The sequence below is a fragment of the Terrapene carolina genome, unplaced genomic scaffold, assembly GCF_002925995.2.
Source record: "Terrapene carolina triunguis isolate 2854851 unplaced genomic scaffold, T_m_triunguis-2.0 Scaffold402, whole genome shotgun sequence".
NCBI classification, from domain to species: Eukaryota; Metazoa; Chordata; order Testudines; family Emydidae; genus Terrapene; species Terrapene triunguis.
This window is the reverse complement of record NW_020664753.1, coordinates 851,818-863,375: the sequence shown is the minus strand read 5'-3', so window position 1 is coordinate 863,375 and position 11,558 is coordinate 851,818. Positions and strand designations below refer to the sequence as shown.

Genomic DNA, 11,558 nt, shown 5'->3' with positions numbered 1-11,558 from the left:
GCCGCGGCTGGGAGGGGAAGTGCCCGGCCGGCGGCTGGGGTCCGGAGGCAAGAGGGCTGCCTGAAGCCCATAGCGCTCGGGCGGCTCAGCTCTTAACAGAGCCGAAGAGTCAGGGGAGGAGCTGAGCAGCTGCGGGAGGGGAAGTGCCCGGCCGGCATTTTCCCCGGACATGTGCGGCTTTTTGGCAATTCCCCCCGGACGGGGGTTTGATTGCCGAAAAGCCGGACATGTCCGGGAAAAACCGGACATATGGTAACCCTAACTGAACTCTAATGGGGTTGCACAGATATCAATGAGTACCTATTTTGGCCTTCAGAATTTTGATTACTAGTGATGATGTATAAGACAGAAAGATACCAGCTTGACTCTAAGAACTCATGCTGGGTTTGCAGAAGGCAGTAAGAAAAAAACAAAACAAAACATGCTCAGTTAGATTTGATCTTGGAAACATTGAGACAATTATCATAGTATTCCATAAGAAACTGTTGTTCTCACACTGTACAGCTCGTACAACAAATTGTTTTTTAAATTTCTAACAAGTGTTTCTTACCAAGATACGAAAAACCAATTTTGTGAGTACTGATTGATGGCTGATTATAAAATGTAATTCAATCATTACGCTAGGCTTTATCACATTAGCTGTGAAAAATGTTAAGATTTCCAATTTATTAAGCCCAATACTCTAATGTGCATCAGTCCTCCCTACTGAACTAAGCACAGATCTACTTTCAGTCTTTAAAAATCCCCATATGGATACTCTGAGATCTGCAATTCTGCAGGTGCAGAGAATTAAGTGTTCCTAAAATCACTCTTTGAAAACAAACCACTGAAATTTATTTACTCATGTTCACTGGCAAAGATCTTGGCAATGAGCTTCAAACAACAAAAGGCATTACATAGAAATGACAGAAATGCAAAAAAAGATTTGCAATGGCTTTTTCCCTCACCTTCATCATCCTGAAATTCAACATCATTTGTTCCAATGAGAGTCTCTGCTCCACCAAGAACTGCTTGGAGACGCTTTTGTTTTGCTTTGATCTTTTTTAACTGTTGTTCCTTGAATGACAATAGTGTACAAAATTTAAAACTCTTGGTAGCAGACTTGCTTTTCTTACAAACAAGGTTCAAGCTGTTATTAATATGTTAAGTAGCAGGTTAGCTTTTTGCATCTGAAACAAGTTCAAATTTTGATATGGTTCCATGTGATAAAAATGCATGTGGAAGGTGTCATCCCAGCAACTGGTGGATACTTCTCTACATAATACATACACATCCACACTCCCAGTTTGGCACAGTTCATCATGACTGTGGCACAAATTTTTAAAAGTGCACTAATTCAGGTGTACATGCACAGCATATACATGCAAACACCAGATGGGCATGCACAAGTTAAGGTTGTGCACACAAACAAATCTCATAGGCATCAGATACTTTCACATACACTTGGATATGCATTTTTTAAACTTGGGTCTAGGATCCAGTGAAGAAAGCCCCATATATAGCATATGAAATTGCACTAAGCGTATATTTGAGCTCTGTTAATCCTTCACTTTCATATGTGTTAAATAAAATAATAAAATTAAGTACAAATCTTCTCTCCAACACATTTGTTTTGAGATGTGTTGCCACAAAGAGACTGAAAGAACTCAAAACCAGTCAATGTTCTTCTTCATGCATGAACAGGTATTATTACACCAAGTCAGCTCAAGAGAAGACAACTAATTTATTTGCAAAAAACTAACATCACAGTGCTTGTAAACATACAAGAGTGAGGGAATTCAAAATTACAAGTCCTGTAACAATTGTAGCTCACCACCATTTACACTTCTTTTACAATCTTTTATCCACTTTTATTGTCCTCATAAGTGTTATAATGTGGCAAAGTTACGATTCCCAAGGTGACCAAAAGGGTTATGGACTGTGTTTTACAGGAGGTCAGACTAGATAATCACAATGGTCCCTTCTGGATTTGGAATCTATGAATTTCCTGATTTATAAATAAACTGATCAAATTATTAAATAAACACACAAAGCAGTAAATGTTTTTATTACTTATAAACTTCGTTCTTTCTAAATCTTTTCCCCTTCCCTCAGAGGCGCCTGATTTGAGGATCAAGTTTTAATTTTTTTAAATTTAGTAAAACTACCCTCCATGAGCTGTTTGTTTCCTTAAGAGTGTCATTTGCTGAAAATCCTCCAGTGCACCTGTGTGCAGTTACAAAAGATACTTATACAAGCACTGACATCCCTGCTGTCATAATACTCATATTATAAAACATTTGCCACATGTCAGCACTAAGATATTAAGGAGATAATTTCACATCTTATCTGTTTATAAGGCAACTAAAATTTCTGTCTCACTAGCAAAAAAGTTTGGCTTTCACCTACTAAGGATTTTTTTGTAACTACTCAAAAAGGCAAAGTATTATTAAAAACATTGAAATCGCACAAGTGACAACACAAATAGGGTGCAACTTGTAATTTAGGGCCTGAATCTGCAATCATCCTACACACATAACTTCACTCATTTGACTAGTCTCTTAAGATCAATAAGACGACTCATAAAAACAAAGTTGCTCAGGTTTTTCTATACAGTGATTTAGTCTAAGACAGCTGCTCTCAAACTGTAGGTCAGACCCCAAAGTGGGTCAGAACCCATTTTAATGGGGTCACCAGGGCTGGCTTAGACTTGCTGGGGCCAAAGCTGAAGCCCAAGGGCTTCAGCCCTAGGTGGCAGGGCTCGGGTCATAGGCTCCCTGCCTGGGGCTGAAGCTCTTGGTCTTCGGCTTTGGCCACCCAGCCTGGGGAGGTGGGGCTTTGGTTTGCCCTCCCCCCTTCCAGGGTGGCGGGGCTTTGGCGGGCTCAGGCTTCGGTCCCCCCTCCTGGGGTCCTGTAGTAATTTTTGTTGTCAGAAAGGGGTCATGGTGCAATAAAGTTTGAGAACCTCTGGTCTAAGTCTTCAGCAGTTTTAGAAATGGCTAATAAAGGGCACCTCATTCAAGTTAGCTATTATCCTGCAACTGGCTGTTCATTAATTCATTTTCAGATAACATGGCCACAAGTGTGGTGAAAAAGTCACATAACATGGGTAACACTCTGAAACACCACCATGAGGCCCTGCAGGAATTTAATTACAATCATTTATCCAAACAAGCTCTATAACTATTATTTTAGAGACTGATCCAAAGCCCAAGTCAATGGAACAACTCCCACTGACTACAGAGAGCTTTGGATTAAGTTCTTATAGCCTTTGGTGAAAAAACAAACTGTTAAAATGGTGAAGAAACTGCAAGTTTTGACTCTGACCCTTTATCAGGATCCTCAAGTGTGAAGCCTGACACAGGATCAGCGCCTTAAGCAATCCAAAGTTAATTTTTTCCAGTCACCTTGTTATACTTTTGTCGTTTTACAGAGTCTAGTTTTCTGTTTATATCTTTGCTGTTGACAGCTTGAGGAGTAAGTTGCTCTATAATTGTATTGATCTGTTTCAGAGATGTCGTACAGGACCTGAAAAATAAAAAGATGTTCATTTAGTACACTCAGTTGTAATAATGAGAAGAGTAAGTACATGACATTTTCAACTCAGATAGTTTAAACCTAAAAATTATAGCCAAGACTTTAACAAACAGAAGGCTAAAGTTGGATTTCTAAATAAGTATGCTGATTTTCTTGGCCTTTGAATTTTACAAAGGCTAGTTTTTAAAATGTTAAACAGTTCTGTTCAAATACAAACAACCCATTGTAGTATTTGGAACTCAATAATTACAACTCTGCTAATGAATGACTACCAGGAAGTAGAGCCCTGCAGTGGGACTGGGATCCTACGGGTCCTGCAGGACCTGCTGCCATAATAGCAGGAGTGGGATTAAAGAATAGTTCCGTGCAGGGCTCTACCAGGAAGTGAAACTGGCCAACCTACTTTTATTATCCAAGGTAGAGAAGCACAAGAAATAAGTCTAAGTGGTGAACGAGTTGGGTTTCTTTTTTAAATCTGTTTTAATAATCTATAGTAAGAAATTACATTGTATGGGCATTTATTTTAAATCTTATTTTAACCTTAGTATCCCTTTAATTTAACAGATAAAATTATTTTTGTATTGTGCTGTAAAATAATTTTAAGAAGGTACAGTACTACTGAACCTTTCATGCCTAGGCCACTATATTTATTCAAATTCTTATATATAAGCAGCCACTGCCTCACGTAAAGCCCAGACGAACAGAAACCAAAAAGTGTCACCATTTAATGACTGTTGCATGATCTGTCAAAATTGGGGGGGGGGGGGGGGAGAGGGATGCCTCATCAATAGAAAAGACAGCACAAAGCGCCAACTGTACTGATTTGCTACAGACAAGAGGTAAAACTAACATTTTTTGAATATAAGATACTGCGTTCTTCTTTTCTCCATTGTGTACAACATCAATACATGATGTCACTGATACCTTTGGACCAACTACAGAATGTGATAATACATTACCATTCAAATTAACAATCAGAAATGCCAAGGAAAGCATACCAGCCCAAACAAATGGTGGTGAAGAGAATGGACTTTTAAATATACGTTAAAGAAGCAAGCTTCTCTCTCTATCTATCCCTATTTTCACACTTGTAACTTGCTGCATGACTAGTCTGCCAGCTAGCTCATTTATATAACAATGCAAGACTGAGTGATATTTTTAGATGCTGATATTAGGCCAAACAGAAATCAAACCATCAGACGCTGATGCAACAAACAGAGGTCTCTTTGGAATGTAATCAGAAATTACATGAACAAACGTGCAAACAGATGAAGAATGAGTTTCACACGGTTCGAGGCCCTACTAGCTAAATAGCAAGGGGCCAGAAGAGTTTCTTTGAGGACATACACACTGTGGATAAATTCACATTTACTCTTGCAAAGTGGTCTCTGTTGAATGAAATGAGTGCTACAATGTGTTTTTAAAGGAGAATCATAATTCGCTGTTGCCATCCACAGCACGTGCGGCAAATGCATTGTGAAAAGCCATGCTTTTTCCATCACATTTTCTGCTATTACTTAGGTTTGGGGTGGAACGTACTAGTGAAAACATCTTCATGGATGTCTACTCCCACTAAATGTGCCCCTCCTATGTCCACCCTTATGTGTGGGTCCTGTATCAGCCTCTGTCACATCTGCAAGTTCTAATGGTAGAATAAATACATCATCCTGATGCACAGCTTTGCATCTCAAAAGTGCTATGTAAATGTGAAATAGTCACAACCCCTGTGACTGGGAGATGTTCATCCGTAAAATGAGGATAATGGCTAAGCACAGTGTAGTCTTTCCTATTCTCAGAACCAACACATCTTCAACGAGAGCTTTGGAGCTCTGCTCCAGCTCTGCTCCATCTCCAGGCAAAAACCTGCAGCTCTACTGCTCCGCGCTCCAGCTCCGGGCTCCGCTCCAAAGACCTGCCTTCAACCACATCTCCCTTTCCCTTCAACTCCAAAGTCATCAAGAAAGCAGTTAAAAATCATTGCTTTGAATTCGTCTCCTCCAAACCCATCCCCGCTCCCTTCTTATTTATTATTTTGGGGAAGTTATACGTTATACAGTTATATATGTTACATTATTCAGCGGTCAGATTAGATTATCACAATGATCCCTTTTGACCTTGGAACGTATTACTCTAATTTAGATTCCACCCTCTGCTGCTCCACTGAGTTATGACCTATGCCTCACCAAGTCTCAGGGCTTTTACTCCATCCTCACTATCCCTGACTTCTCTGCTGTTTTTTAAACACTTTAGATCATGCCTCCCTTCTCATCACGTTGTTCTTCTATTGATTTTGCAACTGTCCTTTTCCCTAGTTCTCCTCCTATTTTTTTGGCCATTCCTTCAAGGTCTTTTTACAAATCTTCCTGCTTCCTTCTCCCATTTCTGGAGTCCTACAGTACTATAACCTTGGTCACTTCCTCTTCTCCTTCTACACCTTTTTCTTTGTGTGATCTCATCTGATCAAATAGCTTCAACTACTGTAGCTCTGACATCAAAGCTGACAACTCAAACATCTGCCTCTTACTCCTAACTTGTCTGAAGCCATCCAGTCACTCACTTCATGCTCTCTCTGACATCTCCTCCTGGATATCTTTTCTATCACTTTTGACTTAAAAACTTAACATGGTCACAACTGAACTTTGTCTTTTTTCCAAAACTCTCTCCACTCCCTCTCTTCTGTTACTGTTGAACACAGGGTGGATTTGATTTAAATCAAATTGATTTAATTCATGATTTAAATCACTAGTCAGGAAGACTCAATTTAATCATAGTTTTCTACATAAAAGTGCATTCTTGTTGGTTGTTATAACCTTAATACATATTCTTCACAACTCAGAGATAGATGTAGGTTTCATTTTTAGAAGGTACACACTATACATTTTTAAACAGTGATTTATTTTGAAAACTTTTCAGATTAGTTTTACAGCTATATCAGAAAATGAATGATTGTTTCGTTATTTCATTTACCAAAAGTAATTGAAGCAGATATTTATGAAGTCATTGGGAGGTGAACTATCTCCAATTCAACAGGTTAATCATTAATATTTGGAGGATTTTCTTGCCATGCTGTATTAGGAGGAGAACATCACCAGACAGACATTTAAATTGTTTTATTTAACTAAAACAACAACGTTAAGTATTCTAGATTTTTTTCTTCAACAGCAAACATATAATATTTTAACAAAACAAACATATGTCCCTCACTTCTCACATTTATCTCCAGACTTCTTCTCCTTGTCCAGATCTATTCCGCCCCCAACAATCTTCTATTCATTGAACTTTTTGAAACTTTGCACTTTTAGAGGGAGGTAAGGGATTGACTCTGTGTACACAAATTTGCAGAGGGACAATAGAGTTGAGGTCTGTTATTTCTCACCTCTATATATTATTTATTTATATATATTTTTGCTGTTAACAAGCATGTTACCTCTGGAGACACAAATCCACAGTCTGAGAACTGCAAAACTAAGGACCTCTGATGGAATCTTCTAGACCGGGGTGGGCAAACTTTCTGCGCCGAGGGCCACATCTGGGTGGGGAAATTGTATGCGGGGCGGGGTAGGGGGTTGGGGTGCAGGAGGGAGTGCGAGGTGTGGGAGGGGGTGCGGGGTGTATGAGGGGGCTCAGGGCAGGGGGTTGAGGTGCAGGAGGGGTGTGGGGTGCAGCAGGGGGCTCAGGGCAGGGGGTTGGGGTGCACAGGGGTGCAGCAGGAAGCACAGGGAGTTGGGGTGCAGGAGGGGTGCAGGGTGTGGCAGGGGGCTCAGGGCAGGGAGTTGGGGGGCGGGATGCAGGAGGGGTTCAGGCTCCAGGGTGGCAGCAGCGCGCACCGGGGCCAGGGCAGGCTCCCTGCAAGCCTGCCCTGTCTCCAGCCCTGCTCCAGGAAGCGCTGCAGTCCCTGGGGGAGGGGGAGCGAAGGGCTCCGCGTTCGCTGCCCTTGCCGCGCCTCCAGGTTCCTCCTCCGAAGCTCCTATTGGCCGCAGTTCCCTGTTCCCAGCCAATGGGAACTGCGGGGGCGGTGCCTGGAGGCAAGGCCCCGGCGGCCGCAGGGACGTTGGGCCGGCCGCTGCGGAGAGCGGCGCGGGGCCCGCGGCGCCAAGGGGGGCAATCCTGCGGGCCGGATCCAAAGCCCTGAGGGGCCAGATATGGCCCGCAGGCCGTAGTTTGCCCACCCTGGTTGAACACACCATCATATACTCTATAACTAAGGTCTGTAACCCACATGTGATCTTTGACTCTTTCCTATACACAGCCCCATACATCTACTAACTCCATATCAGGAAATCTCCAAATTTTAAATAGGCCATCTCCAAATCTTGCTGCTGCTTCCTTTGTAACATCACTTAAATCCCCCTTTTTTCTCTGTCTACACAACTAGAACTCTCCTTGAGGCCCTGGTCACCTCTCATCTTGTTTACAAGAACCTCATACTATACCTCCCTGATATCTGCATCACCCCCTTCTAGTTCATGCAAAAATGCAGCTACTATGATTATCCTTGGGTTCTGTCATTCTGATCCTGATATATCACTATCTGAATCTTTCATTCACTCCCTTCCACCACCACATCAAGTTTAACATTTATTTTTTGACTTTCCAGGACCCTGACCAACCCTCTCCCTCTCAGCTTACATGCATCTCTTCTCTCATTGTCCCTGACCCTTCCAGTCTGCCAGTGGTCCAAGACTTCATGTCCCATTTGCTTACTTTCTCCACAGCCATCACCACATTGTCTTGCAAGCAGCTTCATACACGTAAAAACACTCTTTGTTAACTAGTCTGAAAAGACTACTCATCTTTCCTCATTTAAATCCCTCTTAAAGACCATTTCTTCTGTGACATGCACATGCAACTAAGAAAAAATAGTGGATCCCAAATTGAATGAGTCATCAATGTGATGCAATTGCAAAAAGACTAATATTCTGGGGTGTTACTGGAGATGGTTACAGGAGACGGTTACAGTCCTGCTCTACTCAGCATTAGTTAGGCCTCAGCTGGAGTAGTACTGTGTCCAGTTTTGGGCACCACCACACTTTAAGAAACGTGGACATATAGGATAGAGAGAGTCTTGAGGAGAGCAATAAAAATGATAAAAGGTTTAAAAAACCTGACCTATGAGGAATGGGTAAAAAAAGTGGGCATGTTTAGTCTTGAGAAAAGAAGACTGGGGGGGGGCGGGGGAGACCTGATACAGTCTTCAAATATGTTAAGGACTGTTATAAAGACAATGATCAGTGGTTCTCCAGGTTCACTGAAGGTAAAACACAAACTAATGGGCTTAATATGCAGCAAGGGAGATTATTGTTAGATATTGGGAAAAGCTTTCCAACTATGAGGAAAGTTGAGCACTGGAACAGGCTTCCAAGGGAGGTTGTGGAATTCCCATCACTGGAGTTTTTAAGAACAGTTTAAGCAAACACCTGTCAGGGATGGTGTTGGTACACTAGGTCCTGCCACAGCACAGGGGGCTGGACTAGATGACCTAACGAATTCCTTCCAGCCCTACATTTCTATGAAAAGTTTATTCCCCATGCTGTGCACCAGACTTGAAAGAGTAAATGCATTATCTTATTGATTTTGCCCCACTCTTCCTGTCAACCCCCGTGTACCCACTACCACCTTTTGCTCCATCACTGAAAGATTAGGGCCTAATTTCAGTGAACTCTTATGCATCCTCTTAACTTCATGTATGAATAGATTCCCTGATGTCAAAAGGATGAGTCAGGTGCATAAAGTTTTCTAAGCTCTTTGAGAGCTGTCTTATACGTATTGTGATGCACTGTAAAGGAACAATTCTCTGGCACTGTAAAACAACAATAATGCAAAAACAGAGAAACTAAAGAATTAAGAGGTTAAATGAGATGTCCAAGATCACGCAGTAAGTCAATGGCTGAGTTGGACACTGTGAAGCAAGCTAGGATTAAAGTTCAGGAGTTCATGCCTCTTAGGATATGTCTACACTACAGACCTTACAGTGGTACGCGCAGCTGTAAGGTCTCCTGTGTAGACGCTCTATGCTGACGGGAAAGATCTTTCCCGTCAGCATAATTAAACCATCCCCAAAAGACTGGCGGTAGCTACATCGGTGGGAGAACATCTCCTGCCGACACAGCGCTGTCCACTACAGCACTTTTGTTGGTGAAACTTATGTTGGTCAGGGTTTGTTTTTTTCCCACACCTCTGACCAACAAAAGTTTTACCAACAAAAGTGCTAATGTATACCAAGCTTTAGTCCCATTCCTCTAGATCAGTGGTTCTCAAAGCCGGTTCGCCACTTGTCCAGGGAAAACCCCAGGCGGGCCGGGCCAGTTTGTTTACCTGCTGCATCCGCAGGTTCGGCCGATCGTGGCTCCCACTGGCCACGGTTCGCCGCTCCAGGCCAATGGGGGCTCCGGGAAGGGCGGCTAGCACATCCCTTGGCCCGCGCCGCTTCCAGCAGCCCCCACTGGCCTGGAGCAGCGAACCGCGGCCAGTAGGAGATGCGATCGGCCGAACCTGCGGACGCGGCAGGTAAACAAACCGGCCTGGCCCGCCAGGGGCTTTCCCTGAACAAGCGGTGGACTGGCTTTGAGAACCACTGCTCTAGACCTTACTGATTACATACCACTTTAGCTTCTGATTTTTATAGGGCAGATTTCCTAAATATTGTTACAAGAGCTTGTGACAAGATGCTTTGTTCTGTGATCCACCAGTTATGGGATCATACAGACCATATGAAGCTCATAACATGGTGCTATTTTTACAGGGTCACTTCTCCAAGCATAACTCCACTTGGATTTACAATAAACCTTGCAACATATTGCATGGGACAATCCTGCACTGGCTGGTCAGAAGAGGGATAAGATGACTTGGTGGGAGGCAGTATGGGCTAGTGGACAAGACACCAGATTCGAAATCAGGAAACCAGGGTTCTATTCCCTTATTCTGCCACTGATTAGGTAGATGACCTCAGGTAAATCATTTAACATATACCTGTATGTGTTTCATGTTCTCCACCTGTATAATGAAAATAAGGATTCAACTAACAACTGTTTTGACATCTGATGGTGAAGTGAGCGATACATAATTATTTCCATCGCTTACATCTATGATTCAACAAACTTTTATTACTGGGTACCACATGTGTTTAAAAGTAGTAAACTTACCTTAAATCGTCCAGCACCGATTGGTATTCTGCCTCTGCATTGGCTAATTTTGTCGCCTTGTTCGCGTCATTGATTGCATTGTCTACCTGCTGGAGGACTCCTTGCTCCAGCACATCCTGGTCGTACACGTCAACCCCCAGACCTTTCAGCTCAGCAATCTGGGCACTGGGCGCCACGGACTGGATCTGCTGCCTGTCAATGTGTAACAGCGGCTGTCCCGTCCGGGGGGGCTCCCGCGAAGGAACCCCGGAGGAGCCGCAGGGGCCATTCTCGGAGGCCGGAGCTCCAGGGCTGCCCTCCAGGTCGCTGTCACACGGGCCCGTCCCCTGGGCAGTCCCCGCTTCCCCATCGCTGCTCGGACCCGGATCGCTCGCAGCGGCCCCAGGGCTCCGCTCGTGCGACCCGCCCGGCGGGCGCGCTGTCTCCGTGGGCATCCTCGGCGCGAGCACGGCCCCGCGGGGCGATGGGCCCAGGCGGGCGGGCCGGGGCCCAGCGGGAGCCGCGCTCTCGCAGGCAGGGCGCCAGGGCAGGCCAGGCTGGGGAGCCGCGCCGCAGTGACACGGCGAGCCCCGGAGGCGGAGGCAGCCAAGTCCGGGGTGTCCGCCCCCCTCAGCTCCGCCGGCCCCGGGCGCCGAGACTCACTCACCTCAGCGCGAGGAATTCGCCGCGACCAGGATGACACACTGCGCATGTGGCGCATGCGTAGAAACAACCGTTCCCCTGCACGCACCCGGCGCATAGAGAGCGCGCAGGGGGCCACTACCTCGTCCTCCTCCCTCCCGAGCAGGAGACAAGAGCGCATGCGCTGCCTTCCCTTGGCTCCCCTGGATACAGGTGTCGGGCTGCGCATGCGCCTCCGCCTGGCTCACTATAAGCCCCTAGCACAGTGGTTCCCAAACT

The 11,558-nt window shown here is 44.4% G+C and overlaps 1 protein-coding gene across 1 annotated transcript in view; it reads right to left on the bottom strand.

The window, feature by feature from the left end:
- Positions 1 to 11,311, bottom strand: part of ERCC6 (ERCC excision repair 6, chromatin remodeling factor) — a 79,781-nt gene extending 68,470 nt beyond the window's left edge. The window contains exons 1-3 of the mRNA XM_024210341.2: positions 10,659 to 11,311; positions 3,387 to 3,507; positions 948 to 1,056 (exon numbers count right to left, since the gene is read on the bottom strand). Of these exons, the coding sequence (XP_024066109.1) occupies positions 948 to 1,056; positions 3,387 to 3,507; positions 10,659 to 11,092 (664 nt within the window). The 5' untranslated portion in view covers positions 11,093 to 11,311. The remainder of the gene's footprint in view (positions 1 to 947; positions 1,057 to 3,386; positions 3,508 to 10,658) is intronic.
- Positions 11,312 to 11,558: the final 247 nt, after the last annotated feature.